General features: G+C 40.4%; 1 protein-coding gene across 2 annotated transcripts in view; it reads right to left on the bottom strand.

Moving 5' to 3' along the window:
* LOC148013783 (putative plant SNARE 12) overlaps positions 1-21,940 on the bottom strand; it is a 60,741-nt gene extending 38,801 nt beyond the window's left edge. The window contains exons 1-5 of one of the 2 annotated variants that reach the window (XM_087667683.1): positions 21,546-21,940; positions 16,986-17,078; positions 1,085-1,178; positions 969-1,006; positions 757-845 (exon numbers count right to left, since the gene is read on the bottom strand). In XM_087667683.1, coding sequence (XP_087523809.1) covers positions 757-845; positions 969-1,006; positions 1,085-1,178; positions 16,986-17,078; positions 21,546-21,712 — 481 coding nt within the window. In that variant the 5' untranslated portion in view covers positions 21,713-21,940. The remainder of the gene's footprint in view (positions 1-756; positions 846-968; positions 1,007-1,084; positions 1,179-16,985; positions 17,079-21,545) is intronic. The other variant, XM_087667682.1, reaches the window with a different exon arrangement.
* Positions 21,941-22,142: the final 202 nt, after the last annotated feature.

The following is a 22,142-nucleotide window of genomic DNA, read 5'->3' as shown; positions in this document are numbered from 1 at the left end:
ATTCCTATGACAGAACTACAATTATGAAAACTTTTTATCAGTAATGTTTGCATCCCCGAACTCCACAGCACAAGGAAAATTCATATTTGAGTGAACCGGTTCAGCAACACATATCTTATATTGACCATTGTCCACTAATGGTTGGTGTAGTTTGACCTGTAGACTTGGATCCAGAAGATATAGACTGAAGCAATCACATATATACGGCTTTGCTCCTTCAGCAGACATCGTGGAAGGGCATCTCAGCAAGGCAACAGCACATACACATACAAGACAATAAGAGTGTTTCACTGAAAGCCATTAAACACATCTGTAGAAAATGCTGCTCGTACAGTGTTGGCCTTTTTGCTGTAGGACAAAAAAGAAAACTATAACTACCATGCAGTAACACATGCACATAACAATGAGGACGATTGCATGTCAACCAGTACTCATTCTTGTGTCTCCAAAAAGCACTGCACGTAAGGCGAACAGAAACCTATAGCACAAAGTGACTGAGTAAGAGAGACTACAAGCAGAAACCAATAAGAAGTAGCTTAAAAGGATACAGATAAATATAAAACAACTAGAGAGAACTACATCTCATTCTCTACGAACTGAATATACAACAAAGCGTATAAACAAAAGAGATGATCAATGCAGAATCAACTGACCATCCAAAAACCAAGATTACAATGTATTCTGCCCATTTATTTGAAGATTCTTCTCTCTCTGCTATCAAGGACCTGCAGACAGCAAGAGGTCACTGAAACTTACTTGAGGCCATTCGAACATTTTCATCAACCAAAGGCTCTCCTCCACCGTCCATAAGCTCTCCTTTTTTGTTACCAATCACATTGGTATACCTGGAAGATAGCAAAAAATCTTTTGATGATTCATATGTGAAGATCCAAGAGACAGGTTAGGAAATACAGAACAAAGCATCTGTGACGTTGCCCCTCCCAAGTATCACATAAATCTCCACGTACGTCTTTCGAAGTGCCACATATGAGTTGAGTTCTTTGATCTGCCATATTAAAATGGTAAATCAGAACTGCAACTACACCAAAGCAGAGCCTAAATATTTGGAAGTTCAAGTACTTGCCAGAGACTGCTTCCTCTCATTGAATTGTTTATGGACATCTGAAGGATACTTTGACTCTTCCTCTTTTATCTCCCGGTCAAAATCTTTGATGAGCCTGGACATGCAGACATATTTCCATCATCAGAGAGCAGTGAGAAAACAAACTGGCCCATATGGCTATTGCAATAATTCATCATATATTAGCATTACCAAGACCAATCACAAGGCCAGTACGAATGTGTGCATGAAATGCATCATGGCTCAAATTTCAATGCAAGGCATGCAAAATTGTTGACAGCTTTAAGGCATTGCTATAAGACACCATACAGATGAGTTATCACTACTCCTCGGTCTTGCACAACTGACTGCACAACAAATACAGCTGTAGCATGAAAAATGTGCAGTCCATGTACATATTATTAACCTTCCACCTCTGGCCCAAGAAATTAACTAGCTGCATTAAAAATCGGTTTCAATCTTCCCTTAGTGGCACTGATAATTGGTGCCCTCAGTCTTCAGAGTCAACTTCGTAAGAGGATGGCAGATCACTAAATCACAAAATGAACAAAACAACTGCATGAAAACCACATTTGTCAACCACTACTTATGTTGCACCTGATCAATCACACAGTTGATTGCTCCCTCTAAAAAGAAGGCATTAGGAAACCCTAAAAACAGAAAATCGACAGTTCATTTTAAGAGCCTCAGAATATGTTTCTATTATGCAGCCGTTGCTTTCAATGGAAGTTGAAAGCCAATCACAAACTCTGAAGAGTCTTCCTGTTTACATTTAATGTGGATGCTCACTTGGAAAAAAACTACACAAACCAAGAAAAGATAATGATATTGCTGCTATTGCAATTCATATTAAGCACAATTCAAACAGTAACACTACAATGTTATCAGTAATCTGCAAAAAACTGCAGTTCAGAAATAAAACGTAATGTGTATATAACTGCAACAGTCGGGCAGGAGAAGCTCGTGACACAGACATAGACCATGCAAACAAAGCACATTCTATACAAAAGGGGGAAAAAGGAAGTTATGGCATAATGAATATCTTGCACACTTCCAGAATCTATAAGAAAACCAAATACAAGAACACCAGTCACAGTCAACTCACAAAGATGGATGGAGAAATGAATCTATGCAATGAAGTGTCAACTGATGTACTGACTCACTGACTGATACAAGTGACTCTAAAAAATACCAATATGTGTGATACAACTCAGTGGCATAAAAAGACAATGGACACCAGTCGAGGTGCTAAGTGTGCTTCAAATGCGTAGAGGCACCCATGACAAAAGATGGACATGCCAAAAACAGAGGTGGACACCACCTAAACACCCTCTCCTGGTGACATTTGGAGAACCAAATGAAGATGGGAAAACCCTGATTGAGCCAGACGGATAATCTGAAAATACAAAAGTGCATGACCAGCAAAACAAGTAGCCCCCTCTCACTATTGAAACTACTGAGCATCCACCATGAAGTGTTTCAAATGGAAGGAGAGAGATTAAGCACCCCCCCAGAAGGTGCAGTAGGGTGTGCCAATGCCAACTCAGTACTGAAGAAACTTGGTACTGATTCTGGGACCTGGAATCTCAATCTCAAATTGGAAGTCTCATTGCATCTCCAGTAACTCCTCCGAAAAGAGAAAATAGTGATCCTCCATAATCTTGGAGTGTTAACCTCAGCCTGGAACCTGCAAATAGATGGTCAAATAATAACTTTGGAGGCCCATGTGGGGCCCCATCAAGGACCCAAAAGCAGATGGCCCCTTCTAGAACCCAGAAGTAGATGGCTCCCTTTGGTACTGGAATGGCTCCCACATGAACCTAGATGTCCACATCTAGAGCGGAAATAACCCCTCTACAGCTAAAATGTCTCCCTGTGAGATGAAAGTGTACTCCAAACTGTCCTCTTTGAAATCCTATCTGTGATATCCTCTGAAGCGTCTTCTGAGAGATCTCCCTCTTGTGAGAGTGGAGTGCCCCTCTCTGAAACAATAAAGCCAATAATCACTGATCCTCCATATCATCCAAAAATCATCATCATAATCAAAGAAACATCCTCGAGCATGTGACTAAGAAATCCTCAATGATGTCATTCGAAGAAAGGACGTGTGACTAAAAGAAGTTACATCCTTCAACCAACCAACCTCTATATCATGCTGAACAGCATCATCCTCAAAAGAAATATATCATACATGACTGAATCCAATGAGCTAGCATATACATTCAAAGAGTACCATAGCCAAAATCATCTTGTACAAGAGTCTCTCTACAAACAAACTGTAAAAGATCCCCCTATATGTATCAAAAAGAGTAGCCATCGGCAAAGTTACAGCAGTTTCCCTGCAAATAACCTGTAAAAGATCCCCCATCTATGTATCCAAATTCCATTGAAATAGAATCACAAATATATGAATCAGTGGACCCCGTATGCATAGACTGGTCACTGATCACAGAGAGTTTCTATACATAGGCTAATACAAAAGAACATACACCTCTCCTACGCACAAAATCTTCCAATCTAATGAAGCAGACATGTCTGCTTCTGGCACCAAGGGCCATCCTTAAGACCAACCACATCTGAGACTTGTGCAATGGGTCACTTGGCCAAAGCATGACAAAGGTCTCTTAGGCAGGTCCCCTTTTGCTGCATAAGTGGCTACTCCAAAATGCTTAACAAACTTTAAACACATGCTTCAAATCCTAATGAAACAGGGGAGAAGTACCTCAAATTGCAACCGGTCTATGACTCACATAAAGCGGTAGTCCCTTCAATTAATACCTGGTCTTTTCACACACACACACAAACAGAGACCTCACTCCCTCGCTCAACACCAGTTTGGCACCAAAGTCTGGCGCCCCTTTCGGTATTTCTTTTTCAATCAAAAGATGGAAAATTACCAAAATGAAATGTTCCAAGTACAAATCCTATGAACAGTTGGCTTTCATCTTTTCTGAGTAAATTTCAGCTACATAAGGATAGTACAACAGATCCAGAACAACATCCAAGTAGGAAAACACTTTCTATGACCATAACTCAATAATTCAAGTGTAGAATTGCAATCTGTAGAACTCTGTATTTATTGTTTTTCACCTGTTTCTTGACCTATTCTCTGCCTTATTCCATTCCAAATCTGTTCCATGCTAGTTGTTGGACTATAAAATCTTTGACCCTAGCATCATTCCAGCAATTAAACAGTCCCACAAACAGCACTAAATCAGAGCTGAAAACACTATTCCTATATGGCATGGTCATCACTTTCTTTAGTTCCTGCATTGGAGAAGCAATCAGCTACTCCTGAACCTGGACAGTGAGACACTTGCCTCAACAGAAGTGCAAAGAAAACACAAAATTGTATATTCGATGAAATTAGCCCATCATGCAGAGCATTTCCTCTGAGAATAGAGAGAGAGTTGACCAGAGGAAGCAAGCTCTATCTCCGTACATGAGTCAGAGATGAAGAAGTACTCTCCATAGTTGATGTACTTACAGCAATCTGTCCTCAGCCCCTCAAAACTTCATGCTCAGATCTGCCCCTTCCTACCTATTACGTTTTTTTTTTATGCTCTCTCTCTCTTTTGGAAATTTGTGCCAAAATTGTGACACATGGCATACATGTAATAATTTTCCCATTTAAACCTTGCAGTCTAAAATTCTCCATGATCGGTGCAAAATTTGACATCAGCACAGACCAAAGAATTAATCCTCATGCAAAAATGAAGACAATGACGCAAACAGATTCTGGGGTCCAAAAATAGTAACTCCCTAAATTTTAGGAATGGTGACCACCATATTCCTCAAGTTGTTCTAAGCAACTTTTATCATTGCAACCACATCAAAAAATATTATGTGGCTCAGTTACGGTGACTTATATTCCGTGGGCATTCTCACATGTGCATCTTCTGTCTTGGACAGACTCATTGTCTTGCACTATCTCCAGTGGCTAAGCACACAATCCCAAACCACTCGCATTCTTTTCTTCAGTGCTCATTCAATATAGAACCGGTCCCAAGGCTCAGACAAACCATTAGTTGAATTTGTCCCAATGGCTGCCTCTTCTAGCCATGCAAAGATCTCAACTTAATCCAAGAGAACTCCGGGGGTAAAAAGCAACAGCAACTAAAGAAAAGGAAAATAAAATATTTATATAAGTAAATAAGGAAAGCAACTGCAAAAAGTATCACCACCTAGTGACACAAACAAAGTTCCCAAGAAACCCGTTTCATAAGGTTAGGAAACTCATTTCATACCTAAGCATATCATAAATGTATGAAACACCTATTTTAAACTTTCACAAATACCATACCCTAAATGTCTTGGGACTTTTGTAATCATCGTTTATCATGGATTTACTTCACACGTTGACATGGATATTGGCATTGATTGTTGTTTTGTTTTGAGTTGTCATCCATGATGATTGCATAAATTGATGGCTTCTTTTATGACTCAAGTTGATGTTGAGCGTGGATAGTGGACCATGATGCATGCAAATATTAATGCTATGTTGAATCTTCGTTCGCATTGTATAGAATAATGAATACTCAATTTGTATTTTCTATGTCGCATGAGTCATACAATATATGTATGTAAAACTTTCATACTTTTGTATGTCTCGAATGAAACCCGTTTTTACATTTTACAAAACTCATATGAAACTATGAAACCTGTTTCATATCTCCCATTTCAGAAACCCTTGGCAACTATGGCCTCGAACTACCTCAAAAGCTAAACTATATGCATGCCAAATACCAAGCTGCTATCTCTTCAATTCTTGCCAAGTAATGCAATCCGCATTAGTCACATAAGTCATATAACTCACATTAGTCATAGGCACATGATATCAGTCAAGTGAAGTGGTTTGATTTTAATAGACTTGTCTTAAAAAGTGAGGGGTATGAAACTATGGCAAACGAAATGAATAAAGTGAAGGGTATGAAAGTATGACAAATGAAATGAGTTTGAAATCTGTGTGCTTTATTACAGAAAGTTGTGTTTATTGTGAAGAATCTAATGCCATGACATGCATCGATGATCCTGCCATCGACCAAGCCATGTGCTTGTTCCTCCTTAATTTTGTCTCCAACGTTTGTCTAATTAGTAATTTCTGAAAACTAGCCAAGCCACGTAGACAATTTGCCAAAATAATCCACTTGCCATGTTTGATTGTCGTCTCAATCAGTGTTTGAATTTGATATTCATGCCTGCAACAGCTGTCATACCTTATTTGGCATTTGACTTCTTTCTTTAGTCTCCTCTCCGACTATTGCCTTGGACTGAGTGCTTTGACCTGCTTACTTTTTCTTCTGCTACTACTTCTTCCCCTCCCCCTTCACACTGTTCTTTCCATTGAAAACTATCACTCCTCCACAATCTTGCTTGGCTTCTTCTACTACTTCTTCTCCTTCTTCTCCGCCACCCCCATGTTGTTCTTCCCATTGCAAACTATCACTCCTCCACAATCTTGCTTGGCTTCTTTGCAATTTAACAATGGACAATGGCTTGCACTATGAACCATGAAAGAAACTAAAATGCGGAAACACTCGACTCAGAAAGATGGCAAATACGTACAAATGAAGTATCACATTTCATGCAAGCTTGATGCATCTTGAGTAGAATCCATCATTGCCTGTTTATGTCACTCTGTTGTTACTTGTCTTACGCATACCAATTAGTTTTACAGTATCAGTGCATGTCAGCAAAGCCAAAGCTCCTTTTATCTCCACTGCTTTTGAACAAATTGGAACTGAAATTATGGAGCTTTGCCAAACTCACATAGATCTACAAATGCTCTTCTATAAATATAATCATCAAATAATAATGCAGGCAAGGATAAAGGCAACCTACAGCAAATGCTCGCCCAAAATGCAATCCTGCACTCTCATGTGCTCCGAATCCTCAAATAATGCACTGATGCCTAGTCCAAGACTAAATCAATGGTTAGCTACAATCAACCTCAAAGAGCCACAATTAAACATAAACACTCCTACTCGTGGACCACAATTTCCTCAAGCTTGTCAGCCGGCTCCATGCACTTGTAGACAATTGTTGTCAAAGACCATTGATCACAAGGACTGCACAATAGGATACCTTAAATAGGCCACACACGAACGCCTGACCAACCTACTACTACTCATATTTCCAACCTACAAGTCAAGCCTGCCACATCATCACCAGTCTGCCAACCTACAACCTGTTGTGCTGCTCAACCTACAATCTACTCATGATAGTCATTACACCATTTGGTGCACTAGAGATATGCCTTAAATAGGCATGTTTTATTGGCAGTCATGTCATTTCATATCTCTTTTGGTGTCCTTTTCCTGGTTGTGAGTCTTAGTCTGACTCAGATGAGGAGTCAAAACGTTTGGTGCTCTGGCACCGCTCATTTCCGTTGGTTCTTTCAGCCTGTGTTTTCTCTTCCCTCTCTCCTCATTGTCAAATTCTCATCCTCTCCTTTTGCTCCTTCTGGCACCCTCACTGCCCTGCCTCTCCAGCATTTGTGCAAGGACCTCAGTCCAGAATCAATTGGTATTGTATGCAGTCCTGTTTCATTCAGCATTATACAGGTTTTGCAGTTCATTCTTTCTTTCTCATTCACTTGCACTGTTGCTTCTGCCTGTGCAGCCACATGATATCAGAACCAAGTGAGTTCCATATGTGAAAGATATTGCTGCACTTTGTGTAGCAGCTGTCCTCTCTTCACCCCCAGCTGTCCCCACAGGCCTATTCATGTTCTATATGCACAGAGGCTCTTGATTGCACTGTTGCTTCTACATGCACATTCTACGTGGTGTCAGAGCCAAGTGTGTTCAACAAGTTAGAGATTGTTGTGCCTTGCGTGGTTGTCCTTTCACCCCCAGCTGTCCTTACAAGCCTATTTGTGTACTACTATGCATGTAGGCTCTTGATGACATCTTGATAGGCCGGTGGTAGGCAATCTTCATCCCCTGCCGCATCTTCAACAAAGCTTAGGGACTGCTTTTCTGCATATTCCCTTGCTGGTTCCCTCCATCCTGATCTCCTTTTCCAGGCATGAAAGCTCCCATCCTCCAGCAGAACTGCTACATCCCTAATCCCCTTTTCTTCTTCTAGAGAGAGAGCAGAGAGAGACTATCACAATGGTCACCAGGACATTGGGGGAAGATCAATCATTCAAAGATGCAATGCTAGAGGAACTCTGTGACCATAGCTGGTGTAGGTGATGTTGTGACACTGAAAAGAAACCAAAACCAGAGCACAACCTCAACAAGAAACTCCAAACTCATTGATACCCACACCACAAACAAAGTCAATAGGTAACTAAAAGAGTGTCAGTGCTCAATATAAACCAAAATACAACCTCATTGTACCTCAGTACTAGGTACATCGTCACAATCTTTAGGCCAGGGTTGGCGGAACACAATGTATAAGGGCATGTCCACAATACAATTCACTCCTCAATGAACTCGATATCTACAACACCAAGATGAAAATTCTTCAGCAAAAGAAAGTCTTAGCTTGAAACATAATGTCCCTTTTTGTACTCATAGTCTTCATCCAAAAAGATCAAGCTCGCGACCAAGGCTCACACACCAATAGCATCAACATCACAATCCTCTGCAACTCCCAAGCTAGTGGGCCACTACAAGTGTTACGTGTACAACAAATGCAGAAGCATATGACCGGACTGAAAGAAATAAGTGAACACAGAGAGAGGAGAGAGGGAGAAAGAGACTGATGAATGCAGAAGACTATCATGAATGTATGCTGAATACAAAAGGCAGTATGTACAAAGAATTGTAGAGAATGTCCAGCCAGAGACTCTCTCTCACTCTACACAAAAACAAGATAGAAATGACCCAGGGCAGGCCTACCCTAAATAGGGCAAAAATAACACAAAAATGGATCAGGTCAGCCAGTCTAAAATTGGCAAACTGCTGCTAAAATTGGCCAACTGCATAAAAGCTGCTGCGCATGGCTGTCACATGGCACATCTGCCCCACGTACCTGCATTGTATGGCCTGCTGTGATCGCTGTCCAAATTGGCAGACTGGAACAGGCCAACTGCATAAAAATGCTGCACAAACTGCTGATTGCCACATGGCACATCTGCTTGGCCTGCCCACACTGTATGGCCTGCCATGATCACTGCCCAAACTGCTCCTGTACATAGCAATGCTGCATAGACTGCCCTAATCTGCCCTAACCATGAATGTGCCCATCTTGGAGGTGACCAAATCTCTAACACCCCCTCTCAAGTTCTGGATGTGGCACAAGGCTAAGGGATCTAGAATGCTGATGAAGAACCGCCTGAGGAAGTGCCTTGGTAAACAAATATGCCACATTATCCTCTGTCTTACAATACTCCACATCAACAAATCTATCCAAGATCTTCTCACAAATGAAGTGATATTGTATCTCAATATGCTTCGTCCTCGCTGAAATATGGGATTCCATGCAACTCTCATTATCGCATAGTAGTGCGGTAGCCCCTATTTGTGAACTAGTTCCAAACTCCTCCAACAAACCTAAAGACAAACAATCTCACAAGTGGTAGAATAAGTTGCTCAATACTCAACCTCTCTAGAAGAAAGGATAACCACGGGATATTTCTTGTTGCTCCAAGAAATCACACAACATACCAACAAGAAAACAATAGTTTGTGATCAATCACCTATGATAAACATCACCAGTCCCCTTGTCCAGCCTTATGCCAAGTAGAATGCAGTATTTATAAAACATGGTCATAATTGGCTCTAAAATCACTTGTTTAATGAAATTTCAATATTTCTTGAAAGCTTATTTAGGAACAATGTAACCTAGTCATTAGGGTACTTGGGAGTCCCTTTTGTGGAGGACTCAATAAGGGTAATCATCGATATTCAGCCAACTTGACCTTGAAGTCGTCCTTGTCTAGTATCTTGAATTCTTGGAGCTCGTGATAGAACAGTCCTATCCCAAGCCGCATGATTGTCAATCAAGTATTTCCACTGTTCAGAGGCAAGGACAAAATATTGAAGCTATGAGTGGAATTTCGAAAGCAACCCTTGCAATAACTCAACGACAATAGAGACATTACATGCCTTCCAAGAATGGATAACCTCAAGTGGAACAAGTGGAGGGTCTAAATAGGGTTCAAGACCCTCAACAATGTCCCATGAGTTTTGGGAGTTAAGGACATGTCCCATTAGATTGGACCAAGGGGAATAGTTAGAACCATTAAAACTATTGAAATGCATGGATCTAGAGCACGGCTATGGCGGCTTGTAGGCGTAGAGTGAACTCATGATGATAGAGACAAAGACACTATTTGTTACACAAGTGAATTAAGTTCCAAGATTGAGACTTGGACTCATAAACACAATCTTGTATATGACTGACAATAACAAGGCACTTAACTGAAAGTACAGAGCATCATGACATTGTATTCATTCCATATGAAACGTGGTAGTCAAGTACAATGCTTTATAGTTGTTGGATGGGTACAGTTTTCCCTTTCTGTGCATATGGGATTCTTACAGCCTGCATGTCTTCATCCCAAACTGCCTCATACAAAGAGGCTACATTAGGTGTGATTGCTAATATCTCAACACCCCTCCTCAATCACAACCAGAATGTACAAAGTGTGTAGAGGCTTTAGTGAAAGTAACACCTACAAAGTGTGGGCACACCATAAACATGGCAAAACACCAGAGGCTATCGCAGAAAAGGCTAAGTGTGGATACCACAAACATGATGGACATCCAGAGGCTGTAGCAAGGGCCTTACAGAGGCTGTAGTACAAGGCTACATGAGGAGTTTTACAAGCTTATGATAAAGACATTTAGGCTAGACATTACAAGGCTAAAGAAGTCAGTAAAAAATTGGATCAAGGACCGGCAGGCCCTTGCAGTTTTCAGCATTACTTTTGACATAGATCTTCAATTCATTGTAGGTCTTCTTACTCTTTTTGATCATGTACTTGCTCTTCACTTTGCTTGCCGCTTCAAACTCTTCATGATTTTTATGCTTCTTATTATTATTTTTCTCTTTGATCTTTTGGTCCTCTTCTTCTAGGTTCTCCTGATCTGCTTCTTCATTGACTTTGCTTGCATATGCATTGGTCTTCATGTCCATGTCCCCCTCAAGCAAAGATATCACCATTTTTTAGATTTGCATGATGATCGAGGCAGCTGGAATGTCTTTATCCCAAACTGCCTCATACAAAGAAGCTACATTAGGTGTGATTGCTAATATCTCAACAAAAACAAGTCTTATCACCAACTGCATACTTAGCTGATAACAAGGAAGAACTTTGAAGTGTCGGATAAAAAGGATAGGAGGGATAGAAAGGAGGGTAGGGCAGATAGGCAAGAAGAGGGATTAGGTCTTATCACTAATCCACACTCGGAAAAGAAAGTGCTTAGGAGGGTATCCCATACAAGAAAAATCCCAAAAGTATGAGGTGGGAAACAAGCCTCTCCCACTGGTGTATCTGCACCACTCGGATGTAAAAACACAAAGGCCCTAAGATGAAAAGATGTGTGTAAGTTTGTAGAATCCCCCAATGTACTATGAGATTGCATGTGTGGTGGAGTGAATGGTGATGTAAATGCAGGTGTGAACATTCAGTGAGATCCAACAGAAGAGAAGGGTGTAATGGGTAGGATTGGAAATTGAGATGGATGGAATAGAAATAAATGGAGATTCATTGGTTTAAGAATATTGAAAATTAGATGACGATGAAAATGATGTTTGAAATAATGATGCACTGACTTCATTCTAACTTTCAAAAACAAAACTCAAAGGAAAACTAGAAGGGGATTACCTAACTTTTCCTTATATACACTTCTTGAGTTACATATAAAAAACAGTCCTCTTCAAGACTTAAACTGAATAAACATTTTGAAGATTTCCTTCTTCTTGGCCATTACGAATATCTTGCATGCAAGTAGAAACAATGGAGGTATGGAAGTGTTTGAAGCTATCTTCCCTCTGAAAGTTCATGTTTCTAATGATGAGCTTTCTTGATCAAGGGCTTAGGTTTCTTCAAAGCGTACCTAGTTCTAATACCATCTAAAGAAATACTGGAACACAGAACACAAAACACAATCATACGACAAAGCACAAATTGATAAAAGGACTCAATGGGGTTAGGGTATCTCAAGGACAATGAACACAACAAATAAAAGAATAATGAATGAATAGATACAATGCTCAATGCAGCAAACACACTATGCAAAGTGAATGCAAAACCTTGAACTCTTGTGTCTTTGAAGGACCAAGGCAAAGGGAATGAGTTGAAGAGCGTGTAATACTCTGTACAGATCCTGAAACACAGAAGACAGCCTCCAAATGTAATAGGCAGCAACAAACACAGATTTGTTGAGTCTAGATTAGGCTGAACACGACTGGAGCAGCACAAACAATGGTCAGCAGGCAGAAGAGAGCCAAAATGAAGCGGACGGCAGATGGGAAGTGTACACACAGCAGTATGCTGTCCCTGCTGATGATGAGGACAGTAAATATGCGACAAACACTGTAGCAGACTTGGCGGCAGCAAATGCAGCCTGGGAAGGTGCCTCTAACAATGGGCAATGGCTAGAAACAATCAACTACAGGTTGAAAACTGACACTGATCAGCAAACGCCAAGCAAAAGGGCTGAAAACTGTCATCAACAGCTGATGGAGGACTAAAAGTAGCAACATGCCTCACAATATCTCCAAGGGTCTCAACTTTGTCATACACGTCATAGTACACTACCACCATAGCACAACTCATGCCTCATCCAAGGAGTCCCATCCTAGCCAAAAGTGTTAGGAGGCAAACCTTTCACTTGACATATCAACCTTGAGACCAACCCCATAGACATAATTCTTTGGACTCCCACACTATCGCATCAACTCAATGATGATATACCTACTAGCATTTGCAAGATATTGAGTCTCGAACCTCAACACCAACCAAAGTCTTTGCATCCAATCCAAAACCCTAGAACAAACTGTTGTGGCCCCAGGCAACAAACCCTACTAGTCAAGCAATTAGATTCTGACATCCTAAGATTTCTATTCTACTAGAGTTAAGAATCAAAAGAAGCTAACTACTGCATCTAGCAAGGCCACGCTTTTCAAAGTTGTACAAACATTTTCTAAGATCTACAAGAGAGGTGGTGGCGTTAACAAGGTCAGCACCACAATCAATGTATTAGAAACATTGGGAAAACACTTTGCATATGGGAATATCAACATCGCCAAGTGAAAAACCAACCATATAGTGATTGTTATCAAAATTTGCACAAAAAGAGGGACTAAAAAGATAAAGAACCAAAATTGGTGTGATTGCATGCTATCCACATTGCCTATAAGACCCAAAATCTAGTCATCCAAAGCCAAAGTTGTACATACAACAAAGTGACAGCAAAGGACTTGCAACACAAATGAACATGGCATTCTCATATGACTTCAAGAATAATATTAAGCTAAACAATACTTTTAAATAAGTTGTTTTACTTGTTTCAAAGGCACTGGTCAATAATTCTATTTATAGTTTTTATCAAACATGTTTGATTGGCCAATCAAATGTCTCAAAACATATGACAATAGGAGTATGAAATCCTAAATACTTCACATAATTTTGGGGGGGAAAAACAAGCTAGAAAACGCAAAAAACATCACGATTTTGCCAAAAAGGCTGTCACTTAGTAAAAAACATAAAAAACACTTGACGATTTTACCCAAGAAGGTGTCACCTTGTTGTTGCTTGCCTTCTCCCTGCCCCAAAACGTGGAAAACCTGCTCATGGACTGCAACGGTCCATACAGCCTTTAATCTTGATATTGACTGCCCCAAAGTTGAAGCCTAAGCTTTTCTTATTGTTTTTCTCCTGTCTCTCATTTCACATGTGCTGTTTTTGTCTATCTGAAATTTCAAACCTCCTTCTCTCTCTCTTTCTTGCATATCTCGACTCTCAAGTTTGAGCAGCTCATTACTATTGCAAATTTATTGGATTGAAGTCTGAAATTTCTGAAATTTCAGACGTTAACAGCCATTTAACTCTCAAATTTTTGAGAAATACTCTTTTTCCCTTTATGAAAGGTGCTATAATGACTTGCAACACATGGTTGTGAGTGAAGATTCGACCAAGAAGAGAGTGTGTCATACTAATAAAACAATGCAAGTGGCTAGTATCATTTTGGGGGGCACTTTTTGGCAAGATGCAGAGACTATTTTGAAGATATGTGCACCTATTCTAAAGATCCTTTGCCTTGCAGATAAGAGAGTGTGTCATACTAATAAAACAATGCAAGTGGCTAGTATCATTTTGGGGGGCGCTTTTTGGCAAGATGCAAAGACCATTTTGAAGATATGTGCACCTATTCTAAAGATATTTTGCCTTGTAGATAGGGAAGGTGCAACAATGGGACGTGTTTATGAGCTGACAAATCTTATGATTGACTAGATAGAGGGCATTGATGATATGGATGCTAGCAAATTATAGCAAGTCCTTGTTAATAGATAGGATATGTTGCATTTCTCTTTACATGCAACTGCTTATATTTTGCATCCAATATGGGGAGCAAAGAATCCAAGTGGTGATAGTGAAGTGCATGAAGGTTGAATCAATGTGACTAAGAGGTACACTCTTCATGATGTTGCAAAGTAACGTGTTTTATGTGATAAGTTGGACACGTATAAGAGTGAGACAGGCGGATGTGCACAACCTGTTACAAAGGATGTGGCAAGGATGCACCAAGGGTGAAGTAGTGGGAAACATTTGGGGCTTGCACACCTCATTTGCAGCAACTAGCTATTAAGATACTTTCTCAAAGACCTTGTGCATCTCCAGTTGAGAGGAATACCTTCTCTCTAATACATACAAAGAGGAGAAACAAGTTACTTCCAAAGCATGCAGAGAAACTTGTTGTGTTTATTTTGTTGAGCAAAGGAGGAGGAGGAGGTTTTGTTGAGCAAAGGAGCAATAGCAATAGAAGTAGTAGTAGTAGCAGTAGCAGTAGGAGTAGTGTGCAACTCGTCCATGATCAATATTTGTAAGCTTGTCCCCATATAGTTTGCTTCAGCCTTCTACGACGGTTTAGACTCTAGACTCTACTATTATGTGACCCTTTGCCTTTTCTGCCTGTCTTTTTTTACATGTATATCCGTTTTTGGATTTCTTTCACTTGTAGGCTGCAGCTATCAGTGCTTCAATTGTGTCTGGCTCAAATGATTTGAAATGAGAATCCAAATTAGTTTTGGCATATCGATGTGGTGTCTTGATCATTGAATGCCTTACTCGTAGACTAAAGGTTTTGAAACAATGGAGTTCTACTTTCCATTCAGCATGTTAGCTTAGTTACTCAATTTAGAATAAAATACTAGATTTAGATACAATTTTCTGTTTTTAAAGGTAAAATTTGGGCAATGTATGATTCAGCCTCAGGGTGTGCATTGTACTCTTTTCATACTTTCATACCTGTCTGTTATGACATATGATTGCCATATGAAAAGACTGATTCTATCCATTGACGTGTGGTTTGTGGTGAGCAAATGATTTTATTCTCATCCATGTATGCAAACTATAACAGCACATACCATGCAAACTGGTCTCCCACAACAAGTAGACACATATACATCTATACAAGCAAGAGTTAAGAATCGGAAGAAGCTGACTGCTGTCACTCAACCAAGCAGGCTTTTCAAAGCTGCACATTAATCCTTTTGAAATCCGCTAATTCACAAGGGGTGATTGTACCAAGGAGGTCAGCACCATAATGAATGTATTAAAAACCACCCGAAAAACACTGTGTATGAGACTATCAACATCACCAACAAGTGAAAGCCAATCACATAATGATTGTTATAACCATGGGGAAAAAAGGAGGGCCAAAATGATGAAGACCCAATTTGGTTTGGTGGCATGCTCTCCACATTGCCCACAAGACCAAAATCTTGTCATGCAAAGCCAAAGTAACACATACAGCAGATTGTGAGCACAAGAGGCATAAGCAAAATGAACACTCTTGTATGACTTTAAGAATAATATCATGCTAGACGGTACTTCAAAAACTGTTGTTTGGTGTAAATCAAAACAACTGATCACAATTCTATCCATTGACGAGTGCAAACGATTCCGTCCTATTCCATGCATGTAAACTATTACAGAACAAACCATGTAAACTTGCTGACCTCACATTTAAGTTGTCCAACCAAAACAAGAGCAGCATAAACACCATTGCATACAGAGCATAATCAGCAAATGTATGTGGCTTTATACTCTTGTAGAATTCTTCACTATCATAACAATAAAAAGGTACCCAGGTCATGCAAGTGCAAGCAAAACTTCACCACATCCTTTGTCATATATTATCCCTTGTGGTATTTTCTCCATTCTTTACTTGTTTGCTAACCAAAGGAGTAGCTGCTACTGGAAATAGTAGTTGAATCCCAAGTGTCACTCCATAAGGTACAGCCTTTTCGAATACATATTCCACTTCAACCTCAACACACAAATAGAAAGGCAACTTTTGAAGTTCCCAAATGAATGAAGAATTGTAAAGCTTGTGATAAAGTAATAACTTTACAAAACAGAAAGTAAGAAACCTTCGGAAGCCATTATGATAAACACGTCAGCAGTATCACAGTAATTTGAAACCGCTTAAGAAAAAATCAAAGGACATATGAAGTGGGTGAAACCATACACATAGAGTTCAACAGGATCATAGTAGTCTGAAACTGCTTAAGAAAAGATCAGACATATGAAGCTGTGAAACCATTACAGAGTCCAAAAACAGCATATTACTGCTAGAGACAAAGTTCAGCAACATCAAAGCTTTCTCCTTCAACTTTCTTAATCAATCACAAAGCAGACTAACTTTGGGAGCTAGAACCTCAAGAATCAACAATGCTAAACAATAATTCAGTCATGCAAATACAATAGCAAAATCTCAACCTTTTACATTCTCTCATCTTCCCTGTGAGCTCTTCCAGTTGTTTGCTTTGCCTGTTGGGATCTTTAATCTTGTCCAGCTTTTGGAACCCATTTCTGTAAGCCAACATGAAAACAAAACTCTGATCACAAAAGATAATGATACCAAAAGCAACTACATGAATAAGCTAAGACAAGTACATTTTAGAAATTGTAAAATCTGGGTGCTAAAGCAATTAGCCAAACGTTATTATCCCTCAAATTTTTTGATGATAATTGTAAATAGCAGTAGCAATTACAAAGCATACGATGAAGGGTAGTGCAGCCATTACAATACATGTGATGAAGTATAGAAGACAGCACAATTACCTACACATAGATATCATAGTAACAAGAGATCCTGCTCTTGAGATTTCAGAATACTGAGCTTCTTCCCACCCTTGCTCTGCTTACTTCCTTCCATCTCAGGCTCCTCAACAATATTCTGTGAATATTCTTACCTTGTCCATGGATAAAGACCACCTTCTCTATACTTTACATCAGCTTATTGAGGAATCTTATGAGCACCCTTGTCTACATCTTCACACACCATACATTCATGTCCTGTCCTATCCAATCTACCTAAGGGCCAAAAGTTGGAAGGAAACAACTACCTTTAAAAGCTGAAGGACGAGGACATCATCAACACCTACAGAGTTTTGTCACAATTGATTTAGCGTTGACTCTTAAGGCTCCCCAACCTAAAGGTTCGGTGAGAGACTCTGTTTGTTTGTAAATTTGCAGTAGAGGTTGTTGCTTATAGGAAGGATATTGGCTAGGAGGACATGCATCTCACCTTCCTAACCCATTTTCCAATATAGGAAGCTGTCCGTATGACCCATTTAGGGAAGTGCAAACCAAAGGAAGAAGCCGCCAAAGATGTGAAGGAAAGTTCGTCACTTCCACCCACATGGAACGAGCTTGGAATTACCACAAAAAAGAAGCTCCAAACATTTTCCATTGATGACTCTCTTGCCATGCATCCGAAGATATGGCAATGATTCTAATTACTTGTCTCCCATCTCTGAAGTATAATTTCTTCTACACTAGCTTGCTCACCTCCACTGTATCGGACACCATTTTGGGGGAGAAACTAGCCCCATAGGTGGATCCATATCCAAGAAAGCTTTTATTGTAGGTTCAAGAGGGGGCACCAAAACAGACAAGAAGGCCAAGAACAAGAAGAAGAAACAAGTTAAGCACTCGGAGACTTTTTAAGACTCTAGCATAGCTCCAAAGGAGAAATGGTAAACCTAAGTGCCCACACTATAGGAAGGGCACCCATCTCGAGGAGAAAGGATGGAGGTTGGAGGTACATCATCTAAGCCTTCGTCTACCTCTACCCCAACTGTTACAAGTCTATGTTCCTTCACATTCATAAAATGGAGGAGCCTATTGAGCTAAAAATGCATTATGACCTGATTAACTCTTTATTACAGCCCCAAAACTCAATTATTACCAAAGTTTCATTAAATAGTGCATGTTCCTAGTCAATGTCTGTGACCCATAAGCCAAACCCTAATTTGGGAGGATGCACAATTCTACAAATAGACAAGCTGCCCACTACTCAACCCTAATCCTATTTTGCAAATTATTGGCAATTGTCTCTGCTGTCCACACCCCATTGACAGAGCATATCCCAATCTAAGTTGCTGTCTACTGCCATCTACTCCTGTCCACAGACAGTGGCGCCTGCTGTCCAGCCCCTCTCTCCTTGCTAGTGACTGATTGCAGCCTGCTGTCCACATCAGACAGGCAGCGTTTGCTGCTTATGTGCCTGTTCCAACCTGTGTTCTCCATTGCGCAGCTGTTGCTGAGTGCTGACATCATCATTCAGATCTGCATTTTCCATCCACCAGCCCTGCCGTACAGCCTGCCACATCATCATTGCAGCTGCTACAGCTATCACCTGCCCATTCTGAATTGTTTCCCACCTATTGCTCACTATTCATGCTATCCAACTTCATCCAGCACTAATCTAGACACTCCTAGATCTGCATTTGTTGAAGCCGATGTACCTTCAGTGGCTGTCTGCTGCGTTTCGAGATTTGTCAAAGTACGACACACTCTCCATGTCATACTCTCTAACCTAGTCCTAGCGATACAGGAGTTCAAGGTCCAATATTCACCTTGAACAGTGTGCTTGCTGTATTGAGCATTGTATTTAGTCATTATTCATTCATTTGTCAAAGTACGACACACTCTCCATGTCATACTCTCTACCCTAGTCCTAGCGATACAGGAGTTCAAGGTCCAATATTCACCTTAAACAGTGTGCTTGCTGTATTGAGCATTGTATTTAGTCGTTATTCATTCTTTGTCAAAGTACGACACACTCTCCATGTCATACTCTCTACCCTAGTCCTAGCGATACAGGAGTTCAAGGTCCAATATTCACCTTGAACAGTGTGCTTGCTGTATTGAGCATTGTATTTAGTCATTATTCATAGCATACATCAATTGCAAATCATATGTATCTTACGTAAATGTACTTCTCTTGCATGACTTGCAAATGTACATTGTATACCATCCATGCATCCTATACATGCATTACATTGAATATAATGGCAGAAATATTGTCAATATAAAATACCCTATATGTAAACGAAGTACATCCGAGATCCACTATATAATTGAGCTATCCATCACTAGGGGAGTGGAGGTTCAACCTTTCTCTTAAGCATCAAGCAATACTCTGGACCTTCTATGCTCTATTAAACTTAAATGAGTCCAATCCAAAGTCGGCTCTAAACTGAAACACATCAAGGTAAAATGCAACACTAAGGATGATCTAGCAAGTCACCCTCCTCCATCCATTTAGATCCTTTTATATGTGAAACTATATTGAAACTTCACCAAGAAGCACATGGAAACTTTAACTCTTCATACCCCAAAACCTACATTGGGTTCTAGGCCCTTTTTCTCTAGAGCATGGAGATCCTTTATACTTTAACATTCCAATTCTAACTTAACCTATATGAAACATCACATCCAGTTGACTAGCCCCTTGTGTGTACCTAACATGCTAGGAACACCAAAAGCAGTATGAAACATCTCTTTATATACTTTGGATCATTTCAATATGACTGTATGTGGGAATTCACATACCACCACCCATAGCAAGATACATTTTCCCATACATTGCAAGCATTACTAGCTGCATTTTCCTTGTGCCCTTCATCTTCCAGTGTCTACTCCGACATTCCTCTACTCGGAGGACTACGTTTCGCTTCCTCCATAGAGCAATCTTTTTCTTGTTATCAACAGCTCTTCCCAAAGGACTATGTTTCACTATGTTCACAGTGCAGATTTTTTCTAGGTGGCGGCACCTAATCAGCCAAGACAACGCAATCATCTCCGAGCTCCACTCCAGTGTATCAGCACGATTCAATGTTCATCATTCTTCATTCATCTTCTTCTTCACTGTTTCTGAGTTTCTTTGTCTTAATGTTGTCGTACACTCTATCTATCATCTCACAACATGATATCAAAGCATACCATTTTGTCTCTCCACAAGTAAAACTGTCTACCCCCATTTCACTTAAAGCAGCATCTAATCAGTCCACCAATGTCACTATTTTGGACTTTGGTCCTCAAGTACTTCTTGTCTCCCTTGAGGATAGACTTAATGAGTCCTCATCACTTTCTGAGTTGCTCCCTACATTGAGTGCATAGCCAAAAGCAATTGAGCCCATTCAAGGCTACATTCCATTTGTGTACAATATGTTTCATACAATACTATACTATGTGTTCAAACTATATGGTACCATACAAATTCCATGCATTTGAATTGTATTTTAAAACAATGTCCACTTTAAAGTGAAAGTAAACTGTACTAGTATTGGATGGATAATGCCTTGTGGCAATCTGTCTCATGGGTAGTCACTCTCATGTTAATACAAGTAATATTTACTAAATATTCTATGTATTTCTTGATGACCGTACGAAAGACCGGATTTTATCCGACATTTTTCTGTGTGCCTTTGATACTGTAAGTCCATGGACTAGACAGATCAGACTGATCATACCTGACTACCTTAAGCCTAGTTTCACTAGAGATCCTGCAATCCGCAGATTGTGGAGCCTTCTACCGGTTCCAATGGCACTGACACTAACCAGAGAGAATGTTTAATTCAGAGGTTTGTCTCGCTAGAAGATGAAGCCTACCTTTCATGTGGGCCTGCTTGGGCAGTTGAAGGCCATAGAGGTGTCCCTAAATTCTCGATTCAACGAAGTGCTGGAAATGGTAATCAAAGACAAGAAGTCGGGCAATTGTTCGAAGGTGTCATTTCGACCGAATGAGGATCAAAACAGCTGTGAACATTACAAGACTATTTGAGGTAATGCTGCAAAACTCCAATGGCCGCCGGGAGACATAGCAGCTGTAATGTCAAGATGTGGTCCATATGTGCTTTAACACGATACAGCCTTTGCCACACATTTTAATAACATGGCCTTTCACACGACAAGGCTTTAGCCAGACAGCCTAATGCGATGTGTACATCAAAATCGAGGAAGCAAAAAAGGCAGAGAAGAGCTGCGTACTGAAGTGCTCGGAAGTGATCCTGCAGCTGGCCGTCGATGTCTGCGAGCGCGGGGGGCAGATCGACAGCAGAGGAGGAGGCGCGCGCCATGATGGGCTCGGTGGAGATCTGGTGAGAAGGCGAAGGCACCTGATGGAAGCGCACGAAGCGCCCTGTGCCCTCGTTCATCAACGGAGATCAACGAGGCAGCAGCAACGACAGCAGCGAAGAAGAATGCTGACAAAGAGGAGGAATGAGTAGGACGGCAACGATTGTGATGGTGATGGCGATGGCGATGGCGACGATAGTGCTTTCGTCTCAGCAGTACAGGCCCGGATGGGAGGATCGCATCTATGATGGTGATGATGATGAGGAGCCTTCTCCATTTCCATTTTTCAACGCTTTTTGATGTGTGACGCCCTTGTTTACTCCTCATAAAAATGGTTCCTCCCTTTTTAATTTGTCGCCACTTTCGCTGGCTATGTGCTTTCGTAGGGTCGGAGTGGCCCTTCCCAAAAAGTCCCACTACTCTTCGTAGGGTAGATATAAATATATAATAAAAGGTCGGACCTTGGAAGGGAAAACAGTGGATCATTCAAAATCTTTCTTGCCCTGCTTA

The sequence above is a fragment of the Lygodium microphyllum genome, chromosome 26, assembly GCF_053477565.2.
Source record: "Lygodium microphyllum isolate KBCC chromosome 26, Lygodium_microphyllum_v1.1.10, whole genome shotgun sequence".
Classification (NCBI taxonomy): domain Eukaryota; kingdom Viridiplantae; phylum Streptophyta; class Polypodiopsida; order Schizaeales; family Lygodiaceae; genus Lygodium; species Lygodium microphyllum.
Note: the sequence above shows the minus strand (reverse complement) of the source record. Positions and strands in the feature narration are given on the sequence as shown.